At 48.9% G+C, this 26,863-nt stretch overlaps 3 protein-coding genes across 3 annotated transcripts; 2 read left to right on the forward strand and 1 right to left on the reverse strand.

Moving 5' to 3' along the window:
* The first annotated feature begins 232 nt into the window (after positions 1–232).
* echdc1 (enoyl CoA hydratase domain containing 1) lies at positions 233–7,137 on the forward strand. The gene is made up of 6 exons (XM_038985885.1): positions 233–297; positions 1,659–1,997; positions 3,118–3,260; positions 4,634–4,686; positions 5,495–5,575; positions 5,761–7,137. Exons 2-6 carry the CDS (start codon positions 1,724–1,726, stop codon positions 6,173–6,175), a joined length of 966 nt encoding a protein of 321 aa, XP_038841813.1. The 5' UTR covers positions 233–297; positions 1,659–1,723; the 3' UTR covers positions 6,176–7,137.
* On the reverse strand, positions 7,133–12,785 carry LOC120040891 (60S ribosomal protein L30-like). The gene is made up of 4 exons (XM_038985886.1): positions 12,618–12,785; positions 11,519–11,664; positions 7,379–7,509; positions 7,133–7,253 (listed from the first exon to the last, which is right to left on the reverse strand). Exons 1-4 carry the CDS (start codon positions 12,636–12,638, stop codon positions 7,201–7,203), a joined length of 351 nt encoding a protein of 116 aa, XP_038841814.1. The 5' UTR covers positions 12,639–12,785; the 3' UTR covers positions 7,133–7,200.
* Positions 12,786–12,909: 124 nt separating this feature from the next.
* Positions 12,910–25,017, forward strand: fbxo43 (F-box protein 43). Its single transcript, XM_038985884.1, has 6 exons — positions 12,910–13,067; positions 13,831–14,928; positions 15,233–15,718; positions 17,806–17,908; positions 20,173–20,361; positions 24,467–25,017. Exons 2-6 carry the CDS (start codon positions 13,895–13,897, stop codon positions 24,713–24,715), a joined length of 2,061 nt encoding a protein of 686 aa, XP_038841812.1. The 5' UTR covers positions 12,910–13,067; positions 13,831–13,894; the 3' UTR covers positions 24,716–25,017.
* The last annotated feature ends 1,846 nt before the right edge of the window (positions 25,018–26,863 follow it).

The raw sequence follows: 26,863 nt of genomic DNA on the forward strand, positions 1-26,863 counted from the left end.
AATAAATAAATGTCGAGAGGACAGGCAGTGAACTGATAGCACGGCATGCTTGAATCATATTTGAACGACCTATATAATTACTAGCCAGTACGGTGAACCTAAAAATGAGTGTATACCACCATTCTCTTTGGTAATACTACATAGAATCAATCTTTCTGAAAGATGGGAGTGTTAGCTTGCCCTCGTGTGGCGGTTACAGTGAAGTACAGCTGGCCAAGTTCCTTGTCCAATGGTTCATGTTTCCGGGGGGGGAAGTTTCAATGTAACACCACAACATTGAGCTTTCAGACAGCACAGGTTTGTGAATGATTTTAAGATGTAGCTTCTTATGTTATATCACCTAATTATCAGCTTGTTAGGGACGTTTTTCCACAGTACTTTTGGGGATGTTAAAGTCTAGGCTTTTAGAAATCCACATTTTTATAAAGGGGATATAACTGTGAAGGACATGGCTAGTCAGCTAGCTCTTGCTCATCGCATGAAGGCAACAACAATAAGATGCCTCTGCATGGGTCAGATGCGCATGTGTAGATCTCTTAGTTGGGACCGGACGCATGCGCTTGGACCAGAACTAGTGTCTATCTGCCTTAGTTAGCACAGACAGAGGACTATTATGGACTGGTAGCTGCACACATACGACCTAGCAACCAACTCTGGCCAACTGTTTTACAGTTCAATAACAGTGCTGATACCTCTCTGTTTCCCTCCCTCTGTTTCCTTCCCTCTGTTCCTCTCTCTGTTTCCCTCCCTCTGTTACTCTCTCCGTTTCCCTCCCTCTGTTCCTCTCTCTGTTTCCCTCCCTCTGTTCCTCTCTCTGTTCCTCTCTCTGTTTCCCTCCCTCTGTCCCTCTCTCCGTTTCCCTCCCTCTGTTCCTCTCTCTGTTTCCCTCCCTCTGTTCCTCTCTCTGTTTCCCTCCCTCTGTTCCTCTCTCTGTTTCCCTCCCTCTGTTCCTCTCTCTGTTTCCTTCCCTCTGTTCCTCTCTCCGTTTCCCTCCCTCTGTTCCTCTCTCTGTTTCCCTCCCTCTGTTCCTCTCTCCGTTTCCCTCCTTCTGTTCCTCTCTCTGTTTCCCTCCCTCTGTTCCTCTCTCCGTTTCCCTCCCTCTGTTCCTCTCTCTGTTTCCCTCCCTCTGTTCCTCTCTCCGTTTCCCTCCCTCTGTTCCTCTCTCTGTTTCCCTCCCTCTGTTCCTCTCTCTGTTTCCCTCCCTCTGTTCCTCTCTCTGTTTCCCTCCCTCTGTTCCTCTCTCCGTTTCCCTCCCTCTGTTCCTCTCTCTGTTTCCCTCCCTCTGTTCCTCTCTCCGTTTCCCTCCTTCTGTTCCTCTCTCTGTTCCTCTCTCCGTTTCCCTCCCTCTGTTCCTCTCTCTGTTTCCCTCCCTCTGTTCCTCTCCCCGTTTCCCTCCCTCTGTTCCTCTCTCCGTTTCCCTCCCTCTGTTCCTCTCTCTGTTTCCCTCCCTCTGTTCCTCTCTCTGTTTCCCTCCCTCTGTTCCTCTCTGTTTCCCTCCCTTGCTCTTCCTCTCTCTGTTCCTCTTTCTGTTTCCCGCCATTGCTCTTCCTCTTTCTGTTTCCCTCCCTCTGTTCCACTCTCTGTTTCCCTCCCTCTGTTCCTCTCTCTGTTTCCCTCCCTCTGTTCCTCTCTCTCTCTCCTCTCTTTCCCTTCCTCAGTCCCTCTCTCCTATCTGTTTCTCTCCCTCCATCCTTCTCTCCTACCTTTCCCTGGTAGCAGCAGCATGGTTCTGTCTGCAGCCAGTCAGCACCTCCTCAGGGTCAGTCGGCCTGGTGCCTGGGGGCAGCACCTCCTCAAGGTCAGTCGGCCTGGTGCCTGGGGGCAGCACCTCCTCAGGAGGATTGGATCTGTTTACACCACTGCCAAGGGGTTCCAGGAGAAGGAGATCCGAGAGAAACTCCAAGCTCTCCCTGGGGGATCTATAGACCTTGTCAAACAAGAGTCGGGCATCGCGGTACTGACCGTCAACAACCCTGCTCGCATGAACGCGTTCTCTGGTATGGAAGCGCTGTCCAGTGTTATAGTTTATTCATTGATCTGAGTGTTGCTCTTTGCTAACCTGCAATTCAGACTAAATATCACTCCGATTCTCTTTGGTTTTCTCTTCACCAAACGCAGCGAAATATATTTCAGTTTGTATTCCAACTCTTTGCTTCTCCTGAGAATGACAGTGGGACTAAGGGGGCTGGTGCTCAGTGAACTGGGTTGTGTTGAGTAGGGCACACTGTAGCAAAACGTTTAGCAACAGATGACAAAAAAAATATGTTTATTTGGATCCCCATTAGCTTTTGCAGAAGCAGCAGCTGCTAATTGACGGGGGTCCACAAAAAAAACACAAAACGTGACAAGTAACAAAACACTGATACACTGATGGACAAGGACTAACAATACAACATATACAAACAATACAAACAATACAACAAAACATTTAACAATACAAAATATTTAACAATACAACAAAACATTTAACAATACAACAAAATATTTAACAATACAACATATAGAAACAATACAACATATAGAAACAATACAACATATAGAAACAATACAACATATAGAAACAATACAACAAATAGAAACAATACAACATATAGAAACAATACAACATATAGAAACAATACAAAATATAGAAACAATACAACATATAGAAACAATGCAACATATAGAAACAATACAACGAAACATTTAACAATACAACATATAGAAACAATACAACGAAACAGTGTGTGTGTGTTTGTGTCCCCTCACAGTCTCCGTCGTTCCATGAGATGTTATTTAATCCATTTTTTTAAAAGGTAATTTTTACTGTTCGCTTGAGTAATTGGGAGATGGGAGCTCCATGCGATCATGGCTCTGTATAATACTGTGCATTACCGTGAATTCATTTTGGACTTGGGGACTGTGAAGGGACCCCTGGGTATCTGAGCTGAATGTTATTTGATTATGCAGACTATCTAGAATTCTCATCACAGTAATATTTCTCATGAAAGCTAGAAGAAAACAGTACATCTCTCGTCAATCCTCAACCTCATATTGAACATGTTCAGGTTGTACCTCCCTGTTTCACGCAGGTTCAAAACGTTTTATCCCTACTGAACACTACCCTGTTTTCTCCAGGTTCTATGATGGTGGAGCTGGAAGAGAGGGTGTCCCAGCTAGAGGAGTGGACGGAGGGGAAAGGTCTCATCATCCAGGGGGCTGCCGGGACATTCTGCTCTGGGTCAGACCTCAACGCGGTCAGGGCTATATCCAACCCTCAGGTTAGTCCTCAATGTTGTCAGAGATATATCCAACCCTCAGGTCAGTCCTCAATGTTGTCAGAGATATATCCAACCCTCAGGTCAGTCCTCAATGTTGTCAGAGATATATCCAACCCTCAGGTTAGTCCTCAATGTTGTCAGAGATATATCCAACCCTCAGGTCAGTCCTCAATGTTGTCAGAGATATATCCAACCCTCAGGTTAGTCCTCAATGTTGTCAGAGATATATCCAACCCTCAATGTTGTCAGAGATATATCCAACCCTCAGGTCAGTCCTCAATGTTGTCAGAGATATATCCAACCCTCAGGTCAGTCCTCAATGTTGTCAGATATATCCAACCCTCAGGTTAGTCCTCAATGTTGTCAGAGATATATCCAACCCTCAGGTTACTCCTCAGTGTTGTCAGAGATATATCCAACCCTCAGGTCAGTCAATGTTGTCAGAGACATATCCAACCCTCAGGTTAGTCCTCAATGTTGTCAGAGACATATCCAACCCTCAGGTTAGTCCTCAATGTTGTCAGAGATATATCCAACCCTCAGGTTACTCCTCAGTGTTGTCAGAGATATATCCAACCCTCAGGTTAGTCCTCAATGTCCCCAAAACCAGCAGACACTGCCAGGCCGTCCATGGAATGAGTTGGACCTCCTGGTCTAAAACGATGCGTCTTGTCTTTCAGGATGGGAAGCAGATGTGAATGAGTTGGACCTCCTGGTCTAAAACGATGCGTCTTGTCTTTCAGGATGGGAAGCAGATGTGAATGAGTTGGACCTCCTGGTCTAAAACGATGCGTCTTGTCTTTCAGGATGGGAAGCAGATGTGAATGAGTTGGACCTCCTGGTCTAAAACGATACGTCTTGTCTTTCAGGATGGGAAGCAGATGTGAATGAGTTGGACCTCCTGGTCTAAAACGATGCGTCTTGTCTTTCAGGATGGGAAGCAGATGTGAATGAGTTGGGCCTCCTGGTCTAAAACGATGCGTCTTGTCTTTCAGGATGAGAAGCAGATGTGAATGAGTTGGACCTCCTGGTCTAAAACGATGCGTCTTGTCTTTCAGGATGGGAAGCAGATGTGAATGAGTTGGACCTCCTGGTCTAAAACGATGCGTCTTGTCTTTCAGGATGGGAAGCAGATGTGAATGAGTTGGACCTCCTGGTCTAAAACGATGCGTCTTGTCTTTCAGGATGGGAAGCAGATGTGAATGAGTTGGACCTCCTGGTCTAAAACGATGCGTCTTGTCTTTCAGGATGGGAAGCAGATGTGAATGAGTTGGACCTCCTGGTCTAAAACGATACGTCTTGTCTTTCAGGATGGGATGATGATGTGAATGAGTTGGACCTCCTGGTCTAAAACGATGCGTCTTGTCTTTCAGGATGGGATGATGATGTGTATGTTCATGCAGAATGCCCTGACCAGGCTACTGAGGTAGGACACTACCCCTCTGTGGTAGGACACTAACCCTCTGAGGTAGGACACTAACCCTCTGAGGTAGGACACTAACCCTCTGTGGTAGGACACTACCCCTCTGAGGTAGGACACTACCCCTCTGAGGTAGGACACTACCCCTCTGAGGTAGGACACTACCCCTCTGAGGTAGGACACTAACCCTCTGTGGTAGGACACTAACCCTCTGAGGTAGGACACTACCCCTCTGTGGTAGGACACTAACCCTCTGTGGTAGGACACTCTGTGGTAGGACACTAACCCTCTGAGGTAGGACACTAACCCTCTGTGGTAGGACACTAACCCTCTGTGGTAGGACACTAACCCTCTGTGGTAGGACACTACCCCTCTGAGGTAGGACACTACCCCTCTGAGGTAGGACACTACCCCTCTGTGGTAGGACACTACCCCTCTGTGGTAGGACACTACCCCTCCGTGGTAGGACACTACCCCTCCGTGGTAGGACACTACCCCTCTGAGGTAGGACACTACCCCTCTGTGGTAGGACACTACCCCTCCGTGGTAGGACACTAACCCTCTGTGGTAGGACACTAACCCTCTGAGGTAGGACACTACCCCTCTGTGGTAGGACACTAACCCTCTGAGGTAGAACGATCTAGATCAGTGTGTCATACCAGATGCTCTGGGCCACACTAACCCCATGTTTTAGAAAGATCTAGATCAGTGTGTCATACCAGATGCTCTGGGCCACACTAACCCTCTGAGGTAGAACGATCTAGATCATACCAGATGCTCTGGGCCACACTAACCCATGTGTTCTCTGTTGAAGGCTGCCTCTGTTGTCTGTAGCTCTGGTGGAAGGGAGCGCACTGGGAGGAGGAGCTGAGCTCACTACTGCCTGTGACTTCAGGTACAGTAACGTGACTCATTGTCCATAGATGGCACCGTTTGTGTTTATTAAAACTTTAGGCCTACATCTAGATAGTGGAGTAAAGTAGGGTGGGTGCACATAAAAAGGCCTTTTTCAAGGAATTTAAAAAACAAATCCACCAAGTTTCCAATCTCTAAACCAACGTCACGGTCTCTCCCTGCTAGGTTGATGGCGCCAGGCGGTGTGATCCAGTTTGTCCATAAACACATGGGTCTGGTCCCTGGTTGGGGCGGTGCAGCTAGATTGGTACGCATCGTAGGCGGCCAGAACGCCCTGAAGATGCTGGGTGGCGCTTTGAAAGTAGACCCAGAGATGGGGCTTCAGATTGGGCTTGCGGACGGGGTCCTGGAGGGTTCCCTGGATGGGTCTGGAGCCAACGCCCTCCTGGAGGCAGAGCAGTGGTTGGGACGCTACACCACGGGTCCAGCCCCGGTCATCAGAGCCATAAAGAACGTGGTGGTGTCTGGGAGAGAGCTCCCCCTGGAGGTGGCTCTGAGCACTGAGAGGGACGTGTTCGGGACCGTGTGGGGAGGACCGGCTAACCTACAGGCTCTGGCCAGTAAGGCCAAACACAAGTGAATTAACTAGTCTTGCGATTTACATTGTATTCTCGTCCTAATATTCTGGAGAAACCGAGAACGTCTGGAGTGGAAACCGTCCACCAGAAGACTGAACTGGAACACTAGGACGGGATGTAGAGGGTCTGAACTCAACCAGAACACACTGAACTAGTGTATTCATTCTGACAATTCTGTTGCTTAAAAAAAAAGGGTCTCTTAAAACAGAAGCAAACGAATCCTACCTGTATTTGTCCAATAGCAACTCTAGTTTTAGTTGGGAAACGTTTTGGCAGAATGAATACATCCCTGAACTGTGCTCTGGGAGTTTGTCAGTATCCAATGGCAGATGTATATTGCTGTGAGTGACCACTAACAATCAATTATTTTTTGTGAAGGAATTGTTGCCGACTGTTGGTACAATTATATGGACCCCATCTAAAAGTGCTAATGTAATATTCATCAGTGGAGAGTCAGATGAGACACTAGTTGTGACATGTGAAGATGGTATTGTGCCTTTTGGCTTGTGTGGCTCTACTACAGTCCATTAACGCCGGGGTGACTGAACGCCAGGGGCGACCCAACGCTAGGGGCGACCCCCAACGCCGGGGGCGACCCAACGCCGGGGGCGACCCCCAACGCCGGGGGCGACCCCCAACGCCGGGGGCGACCCAACGCCGGGGGCGACCCCCAACGCCGGGGGCGACCCAACGCCGGGGGCGACCCAACGCCGGGGGCGACCCCCAACGCCGGGGGCGACCCAACGCCGGGGGCGACCCCCAACGCCGGGGGTGACCCCCAACGCCGGGGGCGACCCCCAACGCCGGGGGCGACCCCCAACGCCGGGGGCGACCCTCTTCATTACAATGCAAGCTTGATGTAGAAAAAAAACAAGTGCCCGCATTTCTTAAGTCTCTTCCACAATTTCTTCCATTGTACTACAATTACATGGCAATGATTAAACATGACAAAACAACTCAGTCATCTTGAAGTCCATTTATTTAACAAAATACATCTACAGAGAGAGACAGAAGAGAAACAACTAGACTACTTCTCCCCCTGTGGCTGATCAGGCATACTCCTGATGATGTCTGAATCACCTGTGGATGATTAGAAAATAAATGACAAGTTACATTCTATAAAACCAGTCGTGAAAGAATAACAGTTTACACACACGACATGTGACAACGTTGTCATATTTGTCCCCGTTTTAAAAACCCCTCACCTGGGTCAATGATGGCCAGTGTACAGACTCTGAAGTACTTCCCACAGGCCGTGCCAAGCTCTATGTTGTTCCCACTGTAGTGGTGGACCCCAGTCTTAGCCAGCATAGCATAGTACTCTATCTCGGATTTCCTACAGGGAGAAGAGTTCAAATCACTTTTTAGGATGGGTTCACTGCAGTACAATATCGGTTTTGAGCAGGACGGCATAATCTTCCATGGGGGAAAGAGGCTTCCGCGCCAGCCAAGTAGTAGCACACCCGATTCAAATAATAAATGTAAGTAAATTCATTAGGCTCTAATCTATGGATTTCACACAACTGTGAATACAGAGATATGAATCTGTTGGTCACAGACACCTTATCGAAAAAGGTAAGAGTGTGGATCAGAAAACCAGTCAGTATCAGGTGTGACCACCATTTACCTGATGCAGTGTTACATCTCCTTCACATAGAGTTCATCAGGCTGTTGATTTGTGGCCTGTGGAATGTTGTCCCACTCCTCTTCAAAGGCTGTGCGAAGTAGCTGGATATTGGCGGGAACTGGAACACGCTGTCGTACACGTCGATCCAGAGCATCCCAAACATGCTCAATGGGTGACGTGTCTGGAGAGTATGCCGACCATGGAAGAACTGGGACATTTCCAGCCTTCCAGGAATTGTGTACAGATTTCTTTCGACATGTGGCCATTCATCATCATGCTGAAACAATTGGGGCCCTCAGGATCACAGTATCCCTGTGTATTCAGATTGCCATCGTGTGTTGTCGTCCGTAGCTTATGCCTACCCATACTATAACCCCCACCTCCACCATGAGGCACTCTGTTCACAACGTTGAAATCAGCAAACCGCTTGACCACACAACGGGGATTCTGGGAAGAGTACACTTCTAAAGCGTGTCATTGGCCATTGAAGCATTCAGGTAAAGACCCTGGTGAGGACGACGAGCCTGGAGATGAGCTTCCCTGAGACGGTTTGTGTAGAAATTCTTCATTTGTACAAAACCCACAGTTTTAATCAGCTGTCCGGGTGATTGGTCTCAGACGACCCCACGCAGGTGAAGAAGCCTGGGCTGGCGTGGTTACACGTGGTCGGTTGGACGCCCTGGGCTGGCGTGGTTACACGTGGTCGGTTGGACGCCCTGGGCTGGCGTGGTTACACGTGGTCGGTTGGACGCCCTGGGCTGGCGTGGTTACACGTGGTCGGTTGGACGCCCTGGGCTGGCGTGGTTACACGTGGTCGGTTGGACGCCCTGGGCTGGCGTGGTTACACGTGGTCGGTTGGACGCCCTGGGCTGGCGTGGTTACACGTGATCGGTTGGACGCCCTGGGCTGGCGTGGTTACACGTGGTCGGTTGGACGCCCTGGGCTGGCGTGGTTACACGTGGTCGGTTGGACGCCCTGGGCTGGCGTGGTTACACGTGGTCGGTTGGACGCCCTGGGCTGGCGTGGTTACACGTGGTCGGTTGGACGCCCTGGGCTGGCGTGGTTACACGTGGTCGGTTGGACGCCCTGGGCTGGCGTGGTTACACGTGGTCGGTTGGACGCCCTGGGCTGGCGTGGTTACACGTGGTCGGTTGGACGCCCTGGGCTGGCGTGGTTACACGTGGTCGGTTGGACGCCCTGGGCTGGCGTGGTTACACGTGGTCGGTTGGACGCCCTGGGCTGGCGTGGTTACACGTGGTCGGTTGGACGCCCTGGGCTGGCGTGGTTACACGTGGTCGGTTGGACGCCCTGGGCTGGCGTGGTTACACGTGGTCGGTTGGACGCCCTGGGCTGGCGTGGTTACACGTGGTCGGTTGGACGCCCTGGGCTGGCGTGGTTACACGTGGTCGGTTGGACGCCCTGGGCTGGCGTGGTTACACGTGGTCGGTTGGACGCCCTGGGCTGGCGTGGTTACACGTGGTCGGTTGGACGCCCTGGGCTGGCGTGGTTACACGTGGTCGGTTGGACGCCCTGGGCTGGCGTGGTTACACGTGGTCGGTTGGACGCCCTGGGCTGGCGTGGTTACACGTGGTCGGTTGGACGCCCTGGGCTGGCGTGGTTACACGTGGTCGGTTGGACGCCCTGGGCTGGCGTGGTTACACGTGGTCGGTTGGACGCCCTGGGCTGGCGTGGTTACACGTGGTCGGTTGGACGCCCTGGGCTGGCGTGGTTACACGTGGTCGGTTGGACGCCCTGGGCTGGCGTGGTTACACGTGGTCGGTTGGACGCCCTGGGCTGGCGTGGTTACACGTGGTCGGTTGGACGCCCTGGGCTGGCGTGGTTACACGTGGTCGGTTGGACGCCCTGGGCTGGCGTGGTTACACGTGGTCGGTTGGACGCCCTGGGCTGGCGTGGTTACACGTGGTCGGTTGGACGCCCTGGGCTGGCGTGGTTACACGTGGTCGGTTGGACGCCCTGGGCTGGCGTGGTTACACGTGGTCGGTTGGACGCCCTGGGCTGGCGTGGTTACACGTGGTCGGTTGGACGCCCTGGGCTGGCGTGGTTACACGTGGTCGGTTGGACGCCCTGGGCTGGCGTGGTTACACGTGGTCGGTTGGACGCCCTGGGCTGGCGTGGTTACACGTGGTCGGTTGGACGCCCTGGGCTGGCGTGGTTACACGTGGTCGGTTGGACGCCCTGGGCTGGCGTGGTTACACGTGGTCGGTTGGACGCCCTGGGCTGGCGTGGTTACACGTGGTCGGTTGGACGCCCTGGGCTGGCGTGGTTACACGTGGTCGGTTGGACGCCCTGGGCTGGCGTGGTTACACGTGGTCGGTTGGACGCCCTGGGCTGGCGTGGTTACACGTGGTCGGTTGGACGCCCTGGGCTGGCGTGGTTACACGTGGTCGGTTGGACGCCCTGGGCTGGCGTGGTTACACGTGGTCGGTTGGACGCCCTGGGCTGGCGTGGTTACACGTGGTCGGTTGGACGCCCTGGGCTGGCGTGGTTACACGTGGTCGGTTGGACGCCCTGGGCTGGCGTGGTTACACGTGGTCGGTTGGACGCCCTGGGCTGGCGTGGTTACACGTGGTCGGTTGGACGCCCTGGGCTGGCGTGGTTACACGTGGTCGGTTGGACGCCCTGGGCTGGCGTGGTTACACGTGGTCGGTTGGACGCCCTGGGCTGGCGTGGTTACACGTGGTCGGTTGGACGCCCTGGGCTGGCGTGGTTACACGTGGTCGGTTGGACGCCCTGGGCTGGCGTGGTTACACGTGGTCGGTTGGACGCCCTGGGCTGGCGTGGTTACACGTGGTCGGTTGGACGCCCTGGGCTGGCGTGGTTACACGTGGTCGGTTGGACGCCCTGGGCTGGCGTGGTTACACGTGGTCGGTTGGACGCCCTGGGCTGGCGTGGTTACACGTGGTCGGTTGGACGCCCTGGGCTGGCGTGGTTACACGTGGTCGGTTGGACGCCCTGGGCTGGCGTGGTTACACGTGGTCGGTTGGACGCCCTGGGCTGGCGTGGTTACACGTGGTCGGTTGGACGCCCTGGGCTGGCGTGGTTACACGTGGTCGGTTGGACGCCCTGGGCTGGCGTGGTTACACGTGGTCGGTTGGACGCCCTGGGCTGGCGTGGTTACACGTGGTCGGTTGGACGCCCTGGGCTGGCGTGGTTACACGTGGTCGGTTGGACGCCCTGGGCTGGCGTGGTTACACGTGGTCGGTTGGACGCCCTGGGCTGGCGTGGTTACACGTGGTCGGTTGGACGCCCTGGGCTGGCGTGGTTACACGTGGTCGGTTGGACGCCCTGGGCTGGCGTGGTTACACGTGGTCGGTTGGACGCCCTTCTCTACGGCAACAGCTCTGTGGACATTCCTGCAGTCAGCATGCTCCAATCAAAACATCTATGGCATTGTGTTCTGTGACAAAACTGCACATTTTAGAGTGTCCTTTTATTGTCCCCCCAGCACAAGGTGCACCTATACAATGATCATGCTGTTTAATCCGCTTCTTGATATGCCACACCTGTCAGGTGAATATAGATTATCTTAGCAAAGGTCAAATGTTCACAACAGGGTTTTAAAAAATAAATAAAAAGTGAACACAATGTGAAAAAAAGCTTTTTGTTCATATGGACACTATCTGGGAGGTCTCTTATTTCAGTTCACATCATGAGACTAACACTTCACATGTTTATATGTTTTGTTCAGTGTAGTTACCTGAGGGCAGGTGTGTTGTTGGCCAGGATGACCAGCTTGGCTTTGCCCTGACGGATCATCCTCTGAGTCTGCTTGTAGCCCAGTACATATTTACCGCTCTTCATCACCAGCTGAAGCCGAGAGTTGATGGACTCCAGGGACTTTTTCTGGGGAGAGAAACTGATTAGAGACCAACTGTTCGGGGAAGTTGGCCTTCCGACAGTCAGGCTGCTTTTAGCCCAAGACTGCATAAATAGGCTCCCGAGTGGCGCAGCATCTGTGCTAGAGGTGTCACTACAGACCCTGGTTCGATTCCAGGCTGTATCACACAACCTGCCGAGATTGGGAGTCCCATAGGGCTGCGCACAATTGGCCCAACTTCGTTCGGGTTATGCCGTCATTGTAAATAAGAATTTGTTCTTAATTGACGTAGTTAAATAAAGGTTAAATAAATACCCCCCAAAAATGCCAGAACACAAGGCAGTCCATGCATCATGGCATGTCAATATGAAACATACCAGGCGAGGGCCCGGTTTCACAAAAGCATCGTACGACTAAGTTCATCGTTAGATCCTTCGTAGGAGCAATGTTAAAACTCCGATCCGTTTCCCAAAACCAGCACTACTAAAGTTGTACTTAAACGACAGTTATTTATCGACTGCTGCAGAACACTCGTAGAACAGCTAAGTGCGTCGTTACATGCGTTTTTTCCAACCCTACTGCGTCACTTTATACACAGAAGATCTCGCTAAACATAGAATCAAGATGTGTATCTGTCTCTGTGTGACCGCCGATAACTTCACAACGAAGTTGACTACAAATACAAAGTTGCCAATGTCTTTATAATTGTTACAAACAAGGGAAGAAAATATGCGTTAAATGAAAACCGCGATGACTGCATTAAGGTGAATAGCCTGCATACGGTATATGCTACACAGGCCTACATATTTCAATGATATCCAAGTCAATTTAATGTTAATTCGATGGGGTTTCATTTGACTATTTGGTCAAATGTATTTGAATGGAGGAAGTACCCGAGATCAGCGCTGCCTTTATTAAGTTTAAGGATGTGCACAAACATTTCTAGAAATGAACGATTTTTTTCCAATCTCAAACTCACAGTTTTCTTAGTGGCCACCATGTCTGCAGTTTAGATGTTACTAGCCCACCTAAACGAGGGTATCACATGCAAGAATGAGTGATTACAATCTTCTGACGACATCAACCGGAGAGTTTCGCTAAACGCACAGCAATCTACACTATCGGGTAGTTGAATGAAAGAAGGGAGAATTACCTCCCAGACTACAGTGCGTGTGTTTGGCAAAACAAGTCATCGCGATAAGTGGAGTGAGATGTGCAGCAGACTGGCACCAAATTTTGAAAACATCTCAGTCCTAAACACACACAGTTCAATAGGAGGACGAGAAGACGGTCAGTTGTAGTCTGTATACGGTACAACAGGATATACCTCTTTGGAATGTCCGACATTTCTAGCTACATTTTAGCTTAGCCTTTTGGCTAGAAGTAAGTAAACAACACTTCGACACTAACTTTCTGAAACAATAGCTAGGTAAGTAACGTTAACTAGTTTGCTACGTAACGTTAACGTTTGTCTCAGGCTTGTAACGTTATATATGCATTACATTTTAGTATGTATTTCAAGGTGAATTGCTAACATTAGTATATTAATTTTCAGCTAATAATCCAATTGTTTAACAAGCAAAGCTAACTAGTAATAATAAAACAAACCATGCACGCACATTCTGAAATTGCAGCTGCTTTTTAACATTTTTGTTTTCACGCTAGCTTGCTAGCCAGCGGGCTAATGAGTCTCTCCAGGGAGAGAGGGAACCAAACAGTGTACCCAGCCTCAGTCGAGGTTTTTGGCGGTCGCTGTGCAGTTTTGAGCGGGCGAATGGGAGCCATGGAGATATTTAGACGGAACATTTAAAAACCCAAGCGAGGGGATTTAAATGCCGTTTATCAACGGCACACGACAGCATAGCAACTATGGAATTGTTGTCACTATCGTCGACAGTTAGTTTCTGGTTGTTTGTTTCACCCACTTGGAAGGTTAAAGTAACTACTCTCATAACCTGTTAGCTATTTACCACCTTTTAATTATTTTTTTTTAGCTGAAGTCAGCTAGATATATTTGTATTTTCCAAAATTGAGTACAGGTTACATGTTTGTCCAATTGTCTAATTTTAGCTAACTAGCTAGCTACATGAATTAACTTAGAGCTAACGTTAGCAAACTAGCTAACTAGCGTACAACAAAAGTGGCTTAACGCTTTTTGTCTAACGCCATTGTTTTTCAATGTCTTCTCACAGATCATTTTGAAACACCAGACCCGTCACCTGGTGAATATTTGTGTTTCTACATCTTAAAGGGAGTATGGATCACTGTCTCAGACCAGATGTCAATTTCCACAGCCTCAAAGACCTGCAATATGGAGCTTGTCATGACAGTGGATACCTGGACAGTGGTTACAGCTCTAAAATTGAGAGTGGAGATGATTTTAACCTCTCAAAGTGTTTTTCTTCAGATGGTTTTCATGAAACGCCTAAAGAGAACGTTTCACAGAAATGCGAACCTCTGTCACCCAGAAAGAACAGACAAAAAGAGGCCGTCAGAAGTCCACAGAAAGACATTCTGAAGGAGCAGCCTTTACAGAACGGCTGGTGTGAAACTCCTAAAGTATCCAGGAGAGATCCGTTCCCGAGACGACGTCTCCTCATGTCTAAATCTGCCCCAGAGGGTAAAACTGCAGACGATACAGAAACACCATGCACTAAAAGGTCTGACTCGTCAGCGAATGGGAGAACTGAACACGGCTCAAATGGGGTCTTTGACTCACCAGATGCCTTTACTGTTGGCGCTTTGGCTACGAGCACTTTAAAACCAGAAGATGTGCTTCTCTCCGGCAGGAAACTGCGCCTCCTCTTCTCTCTTGTAAAAACCTCAACACTTGAAGATGGTAAATGCAACACGAACAACGTCGCTCTCTTTGAGAGAAAGGCGTCCGATACGTCGCTCTCGGATGCAGACCTGGAAGAGAGCATCGTCCCCTCAGACCTCCTTACCACTGAGATGCTGGAGACCCCACGCTATAGCAGATTAACACCCTCGGTGAAAGATAATTTCCAAACTCCAATCGACAACGACGTAGCAGCTAACCTCTCGGACAGCCCGAGTGTCCTGAGCACCCCTACTCCTAAACACCACTTTGACACCCCGTCCTCCACCCCTACTCATAAACACTATGACCGCTTTGTGTCTGACGACAGCGGCTTCAGCTCCTTGGCTCTGGATAAATCCCAGGACTCCACGGTAGACAATGATGGTTCCTTCCAGGAGCTGCTGCTGTTGTCATCGGGTAGCTCCAGGTGCAAGGAGACCCCCAGCAGGCTGGCTGAGATGAAGAGGAGGTATAGGCTTTTTTTGACTTCCGTTGAACGCCCTAGAACGGTGTTTCTCATCGCCAATCCTTGAGTACCCTCAACAGTATGTACAAATGTGTGCTGTTGGGGGGGTACTCAAGGACCGGAGTTGAGAAACATTTCCTTAGAACGTTTCAGTGTTGTGTGTGTGTATATATATGGTGTTTTGTAGCTAATTATTGTAATATTTAATAATTTAGTTGTACTTGGTGTAATTCAGTTTGTTGCTTGCTTCCGTTTTTGTTGTTGTTGTAAAGTTATTTATGAAGTTTAAAAAAATAAATATGATCAGGTCCAGACTGGAGCGCCAGCGTCGCCTGTCCACTCTCCGAGAGGGCGGTTCCCAGTCTGAGGGGGACCGGGACGTGAGGAACCTGGCAGCCCACAGAACTCATCGCAGAGAGAAGAACCTGATATCCCAGGGACATCTGGAGCGCAGCATCTTCAACGAGGATGACGACAGTGACGTCTTCCCGGATGTGACGCCGCCGAAAACAACCACCGCTAAACTAGAGGACCTGTCCTTCACGCCGGCCCTGCAGATGGTCCAGGCCCTGTCCCAGAGGACATCCAGGATGTTGCTGGAGCACACCAGTCTGGAGGAACTGCTGAGGGTCTCTGAGAAGGAGGCCTTCAGGACCACCATGCCTCTGGCTGGGCTGATCGGCAGGAAGATGGGCCTGGGGAAGATAGACATCTTTACTGAGCTGAAGAAGAAGAATCTCAGACACATCCTGGCTAAGATCCTCAATCAGCTGTCCTCTGAAGATGTCTATAGGTGAGGATGTTATACTCTACCCCCAGAAAGTCTTCATACCCCTTGACTTATTCCACATTTTGTTGTGTTACAGCCTGAATTCAAAATGGATTAAATGTATGTTTTTGTTCTTTCACAATACACCATAATGACAGTGAAAACGTGTTTTTTTTTTTTATAGAAATTGTAGCAAATGTATTGAAAATGTAAATACAGTTCTCATTTACATAGGTATTCACACTCCTCAGAGTCGGTACTTTGTAGAAGCACCTTTGGCGGCGGATACAGCTTTGAGTCTCGTCTTGGGTATGTCTGTCAGCTTTGCATATTTGGATTTTTATTCCTTGTTTCCATCTGGCCATTCTCTCCTATAAAGGCTAGATTGGTGAAGTACTGTAGAGACTGTTGTCCTTCTAGCAGGTTCTCTTCCATCTCAGCCAAGGAACTCTGTAGTTCTGTCAGAGTGGTCATTGAGTTCGTGGTGACTTCTTGTCCGGTTGTTCAGTTTGGTCGGACGGCCAGCTCTAGGCAGGGTCTAGGTTAATCAGTTTGGACGGACGGCCAGCTCTAGACAGAGTCTAGGTAGTTTGGTCGGACGGCCAGCTCTAGACAGAGTCTAGGTTAATCAGTTTGGTCGGACGGCCAGCTCTAGACAGAGTCTAGGTAGTTTGGTCGGACGGCCAGCTCTAGACAGAGTCTAGGTTAATCAGTTTGGTCGGACGGCCAGCTCTAGACAGAGTCTAGGTTAATCAGTTTGGTCGGACGGCCAGCTCTAGACAGAGTCTAGGTTAATCAGTTTGGTCGGACGGCCAGCTCTAGACAGAGTCTAGGTAGTTTGGTCGGACGGCCAGCTCTAGACAGAGTCTAGGTTGCTCGGTTTGGTCGGACGGCCAGCTCTAGACAGAGTCTAGGTTGATCGGTTTGGTCGGACGGCCAGCTCTAGACAGAGTCTAGGTTGATCCGTTTGGTCGGACGGCCAGCTCTAGACAGAGTCTAGGTTGATCCGTTTGGTCGGACGGCCAGCTCTAGACAGAGTCTAGGTTGATCGGTTTGGTCGGACGGCCAGCTCTAGACAGAGTCTAGGTTGATCGGTTTGGTCGGACGGCCAGCTCTAGACAGTCTAGTTGATCGGTTTGGTCGGACGGCCAGCTCTAGACAGAGTCTAGGTAGTTTGGTCGGACGGCCAGCTCTAGACAGAGTCTAGGTAGTTTGGTCGGACGGCCAGCTCTAGACAGAGTCTAGGTTGATCGGTTTGGTCGGACGGCCAGCTCTAGACAGAGTCTAGGTTGATCGGTTTGGTCGGACGGCCAGCTCTAGACAGTCTAGTTGATCGGTTTGGTCGGACGGCCAGCTCTAGACAGAGTCTAGGTAGTTTGGACGGACGGCCAGCTCTAGACAGAGTCTAGGTAGTTTGGTCGGACGGCCAGCTCTAGACAGAGTCTAGGTAGTTCCATATTTTTCAATTTCCTAATGATGGAGACCACTGTACTCTTGTAAACTTTAAACACTCAAAATTGTTTTATACCCTTCCCCCCCAGATATATGCCTCACCACGTCGCTCTCTACAGCCAGTTCCTTGGACTTCATGGTATAGTTCCTGCTCTGATATAACCTGTCAACTCTGGGATCTTATATAGACAGGTGTGTTTCTCTCTAAATCATGTCCAAACCATTGAATTGGATACAGGTGGACTCCAAGTTGTAGCGACGTCTCACGGATGATCAAAGGGAATCGGATGCACCTGAGCTCAATTTGGAGTGTCGTAACAAAGGGGTCTGAATACTTATCTAAATAAGATTTCTGTATTTCATTTTTATAAACATGTGGACCGATTCTAAACATGTTTTCACTTTGTCATTTTGTTTGGGGGTATTGTGTGCAAATGGGCGAGAAACAATACATTTTGAAATCACGCTGTAACACAACAAAAATGTGGATTAAGTCAAGGCTATATGAATACTCTCTGAAGGCAGTGTGTTACAGATTTACTGACGTGTGTGTGTGTGTGTGTGTGTGTGTACAAACCTATGTAATCAAAACGCTTGCTAGAACATTCTATACCACAGCATTGTCATGACATTGTTGCGTGTGTTCTGCTGGTCTACAGGGTTGGTCAGGTGTCCCGTAGCTGGAATGAGGTCATAGTTCAGGACAAGGTGTCCAGCCGCAGGAGGAGACACTACCTGATGGACGTCAAGGCAGCTCTGGAGGTGAGGCTGTCGCCTGTAACCGTGTTTCAGCATTGATGTAGAAAAGCACTATGTCTGGGCCCGTATTATTAGTGTCACAGAAGGAGTGCCTGATCTAGGATCAGGTCCCGTCTGTCCGTGTAGTCTTACTCATTATGATCTAGGATCAGGTCCCGTCTGTCCATGTAGTCTTATTCAGTAGGATCAGGTCCCATCTGTCCACGTAGTCTTATTCATTAGGATCTAGGATCAGGTCCCGTCTGACCACGTAGTCTTATTCATTAGGATCTAGGATCAGGTCCCATCTGTCCGTGTAGTCTTACTCATTATGATCTAGGATCAGGTCCCGTCTGTCCATGTAGTCTTATTCAGTAGGATCAGGTCCCATCTGTCCACGTAGTCTTATTCATTAGGATCTAGGATCAGGTCCCGTCTGACCACGTAGTCTTATTCATTAGGATCAAGGATCAGGTCCCATCTGTCCATGTAGTCTTATTCATTAGGATCTAGGATCAGGTCCCATCTGTCCGTGTAGTCTTACTCATTATGATCTAGGATCAGGTCCCGTCTGTCCATGTAGTCTTATTCAGTAGGATCAGGTCCCATCTGTCCATGTAGTCTTATTCATTAGGATCTAGGATCAGGTCCCATCTGTCCATGTAGTCTTATTCATTAGGATCTAGGATCAGGTCCCATCTGTCCATGTAGTCTTATTCATTAGGATCTAGGATCAGGTCCCATCTGTCCATGTAGTCTTAGTCAGTAGGGTCTAGGATCAGGTCCCATCTGTCCACGTAGTCTTATTCATTAGGATCTAGGATAAGGTCCCATCTGTCCATGTAGTCTTATTCATTAGGATCTAGGATCAGGTCCCGTCTATCCATGTAGTCTTATTCCTTATGATCTAGGATCAGGTCCCGTCTGTCCATGTAGTCTTATTCATTAGGATCTAGGATCAGGTCCCATCTGTCCATGTAGTCTTATTCCTTATGATCTAGGATCAGGTCCCATCTGTCCATGTAGTTTTATTAATTAGGATCAGGTCCCATCTGTCCATGTAGTCTTATTCATTAGGATCAGGTCCCATCTGTCCATGTAGTCTTATTCATTAGGATCTAGGATCAGGTCCCATCTGTCCATGTAGTCTTATTCCTTATGATCTAGGTTCAGGTCCCATCTGTCCATGTAGTCGTATTCATTAGGGTCAGGTCCCATCTGTCCATGTAGTCTTATTCATTAGGATCTAGGGTCAGGTCCCATCTGTCCATGTAGTCTTATTCATTAGGATCTAGGATCAGGTCCCATCTGTCCATGTAGTCTTATTCATTAGGATCAGGTCCCGTCTGTCCATGTAGTCTTATTCATTAAGATCTAGGATCAGGTCCCATCTGTCCATGTAGTCTTATTTCTTATGATCTAGGATCAGGTCCCGTCTGTCCATGTAGTCTTATTCCTTATGATCTAGGATCAGGTCCCATCTGTCCATGTAGTCTTATTCATTAGGATCTAGGATCAGGTCCCATCTGTCCATGTAGTCTTGTTCATTAGGATATAGGATCAGGTCCCATCTGTCCATGTAGTCTTGTTCATTAGGATATAGGATCAGGTCCCATCTGTCCATGTAGTCTTATTCATTAGGATCAGGTCCCATCTGTCCATGTAGTCTTATTCATTAGGATCTAGGATCAGGTCCCATCTGTCCATGTCTTAGTCATTAGGATCAGGTCCGTGTAGTCTTAGCCTGTAGGGTCTAGGATCAGGTCCATGTAGTGTCTAGGATCAGGTCCGTGTAGTCTTAGCCTGTAGGGTCTAGGATCAGGTCCATGTAGTGTCTAGGATCAGGTCCATGTAGTGTCTAGGGTCAGGTCCATGTAGTGTCTAGGGTCAGGTCCATGTAGTGTCTAGGGTCAGGTCCATGTAGTGTCTAGGGTCAGGTCCATGTAGTGTCTAGGGTCAGGTCCATGTAGTGTCTAGGGTCAGGTCCATGTAGTGTCTAGGGTCAGGTCCATGTAGTGTCTAGGGTCAGGTCCATGTAGTGTCTAGGGTCAGGTCCATGTAGTGTCTAGGATCAGGTCCGTGTAGTCTAGGATCAGGTCCATGTAGTCTTAGCCAGTAGGGCCTAGGGTCACGTCCGTGTAGTCTTAGTCATTAGGGTCTAAAAGGACAAACTGATCCTATATCACCACTCCTACTGAGACACTGTATGAATATATCTCCAGTCAGATGTTCTATATTTAGTACAGGGCTACTTTCACCAACACTGTTCATTCCCTGTGTGTGTGCAGCTTGGCAGCGCAGTCCATGTCCCAGATGCAGAGACCAGGTTGACCCTGCTGAGCCGGTCTGCCCTGAAGTCAGTCCAGGCCCAGTCCGGGACCCCCAGGACCAGCGTCCGTGGTACCCCCCAGTCAGGAACGGGCACTGTAACCCCCGTCCAGCACAACTCAGCCAGCAAACAGGACCTGTTCATACAGGTGAGTCCAGGCCCAGTCCAGGACCCCATAACTCAGCCAGTAAACAGAACATGTTCATACAGGTGAGTCCAGGCCCAGTCCAGGACCCCATAACTCAGCCAGTAAACAGAACATGTTCATACAGGTGAGTCCAGGCCCAGTCCAGGACCCCATAACTCAGCCAGTAAACAGAACATGTTCATACAGGTGAGTCCAGGCCCAGTCCAGGACCCCCATAACTCAGCCAGTAAACAGGACCTGTTCATACAGGTGAGTCCAGGCCCAGTCCAGGACCCCATAACTCAGCCAGTAGACAGGACCTGTTCATACAGGTGAGTCCAGGCCCAGTCCAGGACCCCATAACTCAGCCAGTAAACAGAACATGTTCATACAGGTGAGTCCAGGCCCAGTCCAGGACCCCCATAACTCAGCCAGTAAACAGGACCTGTTCATACAGGTGAGTCCAGGCCCAGTCCAGGACCCCATAACTCAGCCAGTAAACAGAACATGTTCATACAGGTGAGTCCAGGCCCAGTCCAGGACCCCATAACTCAGCCAGTAAACAGAACATGTTCATACAGGTGACTCCAGGCCCAGTCCAGGACCCCATAACTCAGCCAGTAAACAGAACATGTTCATACAGGTGACTCCAGGCCCAGTCCAGGACCCCATAACTCAGCCAGTAAACAGGACCTGTTCATACAGGTGAGTCCAGGCCCAGTCCAGGACCCCATAACTCAGCCAGTAAACAGAACATGTTCATACAGGTGACTCCAGGCCCAGTCCAGGACCCCCATAACTCAGCCAGTAAACAGAACATGTTCATACAGGTGACTCCAGGCCCAGTCCAGGACCCCCATAACTCAGCCAGTAAACAGAACATGTTCATACAGGTGAGTCCAGGCCCAGTCCAGGACCCCCATAACTCAGCCAGTAAACAGAACATGTTCATACAGGTGAGTCCAGGCCCAGTCCAGGACCCCATAACTCAGCCAGTAAACAGGACCTGTTCATACAGGTGAGTCCAGGCCCAGTCCAGGACCCCATAACTCAGCCAGTAAACAGAACATGTTCATACAGGTGAGTCCAGGCCCAGTCCAGGACCCCATAACTCAGCCAGTAAACAGAACCTGTTCATACAGGTGAGTCCAGGCCCAGTCCAGGACCCCCATAACTCAGCCAGTAAACAGAACATGTTCATACAGGTGAGTCCAGGCCCAGTCCAGGACCCCATAACTCAGCCAGTAAACAGAACATGTTCATACAGGTGAGTCCAGGCCCAGTCCAGGACCCCATAACTCAGCCAGTAAACAGAACATGTTCATACAGGTGAGTCCAGGCCCAGTCCAGGACCCCATAACTCAGCCAGTAAACAGAACATGTTCATACAGGTGAGTACACTGTCATGTTTTATGGTCACATTGTGGCCCTACGTTTCAGGTATATACGTTTCTTGCCGTGATGAATTAAAACAGCATTTGACACATCCAACTAACGTCACTATTTTATGATGCCTCATTGTTTTAAGTTTATCAAATCAGCCAAATGTGGATCCTTCCCTGTAGACGAGGACACTAGCTCTGTTAGATTGTGGATCCTTCCCTGTAGACGAGGACACTAGCTCTGTTAGATTGTGGATCCTTCTCTGTAGACGAGGACACTAGGTCTGTTAGATTGTGGATCCTTCCCTGTAGACAAGGACACTAGCTCTGTTAGATTGTGGATCCTTCTCTGTAGACGAGGACACTAGCTCTGTTGTATTGTGGATCCCTCCCTGTAGACAAGGACACTAGCTCTGTTAGATTGTGGATCCCTCCCTGTAGACAAGGACACTAGCTCTGTTGTATTGTGGATCCCTCCCTGTAGACAAGGACACTAGCCCTGTTAGATTGTGGATCCCTCCCTGTAGACAAGGACACTAGCTCTAATGTTGTATTGTGGATCCCTCCCTGTAGACGAGGACACTAGCTCTGTTGTATTGTGGATCCTTCCCTGTAGACGAGGACACTAGCTCTAATGTTGTATTGTGGATCCTTCCCTGTAGACAAGGACACTAGCTCTAATGTTGTATTGTGGATCCCTCCCTGTAGACGAGGACACTAGCTCTGTTAGATTGTGGATCCTTCCCTGTAGACAAGGACACTAGCTCTAATGTTGTATTGTGGATCCCTCCCTGTAGACGAGGACACTAGCCCTGTTAGATTGTGGATCCTTCCCTGTAGACAAGGACACTAGCTCTGTTAGATTGTGGATCCCTCCCTGTAGACAAGGACACTAGCTCTAATGTTGTATTGTGGATCCTTCCCTGTAGACGAGGACACTAGCCCTGTTAGATTGTGCATCCTTCCCTGTAGACAAGGACACTAGCTCTAATGTTGTATTGTGGATCCCTCCCTGTAGACGAGGACACTAGCCCTGTTAGATTGTGGATCCTTCCCTGTAGACAAGGACACTAGCTCTGTTAGATTGTGGATCCCTCCCTGTAGACGAGGACACTAGCCCTGTTAGATTGTGGATCCTTCCCTGTAGACAAGGACACTAGCTCTGTTAGATTGTGGATCCCTCCCTGTAGACGAGGACACTAGCTCTAATGTTGTATTGTGGATCCTTCCCTGTAGACAAGGACACTAGCTCTGTTAGATTGTGGATCCTTCCCTGTAGACAAGGACACTAGCTCTATTAGATTGTGGATCCCTCCCTGTAGACAAGGACACTAGCTCTGTTGTATTGTGGATCCTTCTCTGTAGACGAGGACACTAGCCCTGTTAGATTGTGGATCCTTCCCTGTAGACGAGGACACTAGCTCTAATGTTGTATTGTGGATCCCTCCCTGTAGACGAGGACACTAGCTCTGTTGTATTGTGGATCCTTCCCTGTAGACGAGGACACTAGCTATAATGTTGTATTGTGGATCCCTCCCTGTAGACGAGGACACTAGCTCTGTTGTATTGTGGATCCTTCCCTGTAGACAAGGACACTAGCTCTAATGTTGTATTGTGGATCCTTCCCTGTAGACGAGGACACTAGCTCTGTTGTATTGTGGATCCTTCCCTGTAGACAAGGACACTAGCTCTAATGTTGTATTGTGGATCCTTCCCTGTAGACGAGGACACTAGCTCTAATGTTAGATTGTGGATCCTTCCCTGTAGACGAGGACACTAGCTCTAATGTTGTATTGTGGATCCTTCCCTGTAGACGAGGACACTAGCCCTGTTAGATTGTGGATCCTTCCCTGTAGACAAGGACACTAGCTCTAATGTTGTATTGTGGATCCCTCCCTGTAGACAAGGACACTAGCTCTAATGTTGTATTGTGGATCCTTCCCTGTAGACGAGGACACTAGCTCTAATGTTAGATTGTGGATCCTTCCCTGTAGACGAGGACACTAGCTCTAATGTTGTATTGTGGATCCTTCCCTGTAGACGAGGACACTAGCCCTGTTAGATTGTGGATCCTTCCCTGTAGACAAGGACACTAGCTCTAATGTTGTATTGTGGATCCTTCCCTGTAGACGAGGACACTAGCCCTGTTAGATTGTGGATCCTTCCCTGTAGACAAGGACACTAGCCCTGTTAGATTGTGGATCCCTCCCTGTAGACGAGGACACTAGCTCTGTTAGATTGTGGATCCCTCCCTGTAGACGAGGACACTAGCTCTGTTAGATTGTGGATCCTTCCCTGTAGACGAGGACACTAGCTCTGTTAGATTGTGGATCCTTCCCTGTAGACGAGGACACTAGCCCTGTTAGATTGTGGATCCCTCCCTGTAGACGAGGACACTAGCTCTGTTAGATTGTGGATCCTTCCCTGTAGACGAGGACACTAGCTCTAATGTTGTATTGTGGATCCTTCCCTGTAGACGAGGACACTAGCTCTGTTAGATTGTGGATCCTTCCCTGTAGACAAAGACACTAGCCCTGTTAGATTGTGGATCCCTCCCTGTAGACGAGGACACTAGCTCTAATATTGTATTGTGGATCCCTCCCTGTAGACGAGGACACTAGCTCTAATGTTGTATTGTGGATCCCTCCCTGTAGACGAGGACACTAGCTCTGTTAGATTGTGGATCCCTCCCTGTAGACGAGGACACTAGCTCACTAGCTCTCACTACTGTTCCGTCCTCCTAGGTGGCCAAAACCCTTTTCGTTGACGAATGTCTGAAGTCCTGCCCTCGATGCCGGCACCCCGCTAGGTGTCACTCGGTAAAGATGGAGGGCGTGTGTAGCGGCGTTGACTGCGGCTTCCGGTTCTGTACCGGCTGTCTTTGTACCTTCCACGGGTCCAGAGAATGCGCTAGCCTGTCGGCCAAGCGACGCAGCGGGAAGGACGTTCTTCCCGGGAGCGCTCGGAGTAAACGCAATGTCAGGAGATTGTGAATGTGTTTTATTTTTATGTGTATTTGCTATTATTTGTACTTCCTGTTCCCCTCTTTTAGATTTGTTTTAGCTTGAATGTATTTTTTAAATTATGTGTCGGCGAGGAGCACTGCCAGTAGAATCAGAGATGAAATGGCTACTGAATGCTGGCCTCCTCCTGAGCTAATTCATTGATGTACAAGAATGTTGTTTCTCTTCTCAACTGGATTTTTCATGGGGTTTTTATATGAACGTTTCTGTAAACTACTGTATATTGTCTACATTTACACATTTAATTTTAATAAAGTTATACTTTTTACATATTTTATTTGACGTTGTCTCATAGGCATGTGAACAAGGACGTATCATACTACACTGGCTCCGACGCTCGTCTTATGTGGCGTCCACCCCAGTTATAGACTGTTCACTCTACTACCGCAGGGCCAAGTCTAGGACAAAAAGGCTTCTCAACAGTGTCCCCCCCCCCCCCCCCTAAGCCATAAGACTCCGGAATGGGTAATCAAATGGCTACCCGGACTATTTGCATTGTGTGCCCCCCCTCCCAACCCCTCTTTTTACGCTGCTGCTACTCTCTGTTTATCATATATGCACAGTCACTTTAACTATACATTCATGTACGTACTACCTCAATTGGGCCGACCATCCAGTGCTCCTGCACATTGGCTAACCGGGCTATCTGCGTTGTGTCCCTCCCGCCAACCCCTCTTTTTATGCTACTGCCACTCTGTTCATCATATATGCATTGTCACTTTAAAGATACCTACATGTACATACTACCTCAATCAGCCTGACTAACCGGTGTCTGTCTGTAGCCTCGCTACTTTTATAGCCTCTCTTTTTACTGTTTTATTTCTTTACTTGTCTATTTTTGCACTGTTAGAGCCTGTAAGCATTCTGCGCACACGACAAAATAAACGTTGATTTGATTTGACAATGTGTTTTTTCATACACCACTGTATCGAAATAGTTTTTTGGGGGTCGTTATGGTGCCCTCTACTGGTTAACGTCATTCACTTGACTCGCCATGTATTACCGTCTGTTCCTCTCTGAAATAGAATACATGTCGGTGTGCATAGTAGCGTGTTATGGTGAATAATCTCTACTTTACTATGAGAAGACTGAATAAAATGCAGTATATATATATTTTTTTATTGATAAACTGGCACTCCAGTTAATGTTTCCTGAGCGTCACGCCTTTTACTGTTCCCCTCCGCAATGTGATTGAGTTCATTTCCATAGCAACCCCTCTGTCGGTGATTACACTGAAAGGTCCGGTGACGGCGGGTCAGAGGTGTTCAGGGTTTTAGGCAAAAAGCCCCTTAGCTGACGTTTCTGGGTGAATTATAACTAAGGACAACTGAAGTACATAAAAGTGAAGAATGTTGGGGAAGATTACAACAGGTGAGTTCCGGGAATACTAGAACAGCTGAATAAAACTCTGCGGTGAGAGAACTTTCAACGTTAAAAACAACTAGGAATTTCAATGCGTTCAAGACAACTAAGAACTGGGGGGGAAACGCTCTCTGGGTGGGGAAAATCCTTTTGAACGGTCATCCAACTCGGAATTCCAAGTCGGGAACTCGGGCCTCTTTCTAGAGCTCTGAGTTGAAGATCCCTGACGTCATGATTTGAGCTCGTTTCCTGAGTTTTCGGTTGTCTTGGACGCTTGGAAGTCGGAGATTTCCTAGTTCCCATTTTTATCTGAAGGTGGCATAAGTTGTCTTAAATGTTTTTCTTCCATAGATCCACCTTACCTTACTATCGATAATTTCGTGAGTAACCTATTTATAAAAAATTAAAACATTTTTTAAACAAATGCCTTTTTCTAAACGTTTCACCTTGTCACATTATGGACTACAGAACATCGTACTGTTTTTTTTAAACAACTTTTAATATGACTTCTGGCAAGGGATTTAAAGTGAATTGTGTAGTTTTTCCCCATATCAGCACATTGAATATTAACCAACCGATGTCTTCTGTTGGATATCCACAGGAGGACTGTCTGGCTTCTGATGATGTTCTGGTGCACTTCTTTAATGACTTCCTCAGCCTACCTGTAAACATCCTGTCACATTTCTACTTGGGCATATTATTTAGTTTATTCAGTAACTAAAGCTTATTTTCACTCTGGATGAATGACAAAACGTT

The sequence above is a fragment of the Salvelinus namaycush genome, unplaced genomic scaffold (assembly GCF_016432855.1).
Source record: "Salvelinus namaycush isolate Seneca unplaced genomic scaffold, SaNama_1.0 Scaffold39, whole genome shotgun sequence".
Taxonomy (NCBI): Eukaryota; Metazoa; Chordata; class Actinopteri; order Salmoniformes; family Salmonidae; genus Salvelinus; species Salvelinus namaycush.

What these genes read in the sequence shown, in the direction of transcription:
- fbxo43 (XM_038985884.1), top strand. Translation starts at nt 13,895, where the DNA reads ATGGATCACTGTCTCAGACCAGATGTCAATTTCCACAGCCTCAAAGAC. An exon ending in TCCTCTGAAGATGTCTATAG is followed by an intron (nt 15,719 to 17,805) that starts GTGAGGATGTTA and finishes GCTGGTCTACAG; the next exon opens with GGTTGGTCAGGTGTCCCGTA. An exon ending in ACGTCAAGGCAGCTCTGGAG is followed by an intron (nt 17,909 to 20,172) that starts GTGAGGCTGTCG and finishes GTGTGTGTGCAG; the next exon opens with CTTGGCAGCGCAGTCCATGT.
- LOC120040891 (XM_038985886.1), bottom strand. Translation starts at nt 12,638, where the DNA reads ATGGTGGCCACTAAGAAAACT. An exon ending in TGGTGGCCACTAAGAAAACT is followed by an intron (nt 11,665 to 12,617) that starts GTGAGTTTGAGA and finishes TTCTCTCCCCAG; the next exon opens with AAAAAGTCCCTGGAGTCCAT. An exon ending in ACTGGCCATCATTGACCCAG is followed by an intron (nt 7,254 to 7,378) that starts GTGAGGGGTTTT and finishes AATCATCCACAG; the next exon opens with GTGATTCAGACATCATCAGG.
- echdc1 (XM_038985885.1), top strand. Translation starts at nt 1,724, where the DNA reads ATGGTTCTGTCTGCAGCCAGTCAGCACCTCCTCAGGGTCAGTCGGCCT. An exon ending in TCGCATGAACGCGTTCTCTG is followed by an intron (nt 1,998 to 3,117) that starts GTATGGAAGCGC and finishes TGTTTTCTCCAG; the next exon opens with GTTCTATGATGGTGGAGCTG. An exon ending in GGGCTATATCCAACCCTCAG is followed by an intron (nt 3,261 to 4,633) that starts GTTAGTCCTCAA and finishes CTTGTCTTTCAG; the next exon opens with GATGGGATGATGATGTGTAT.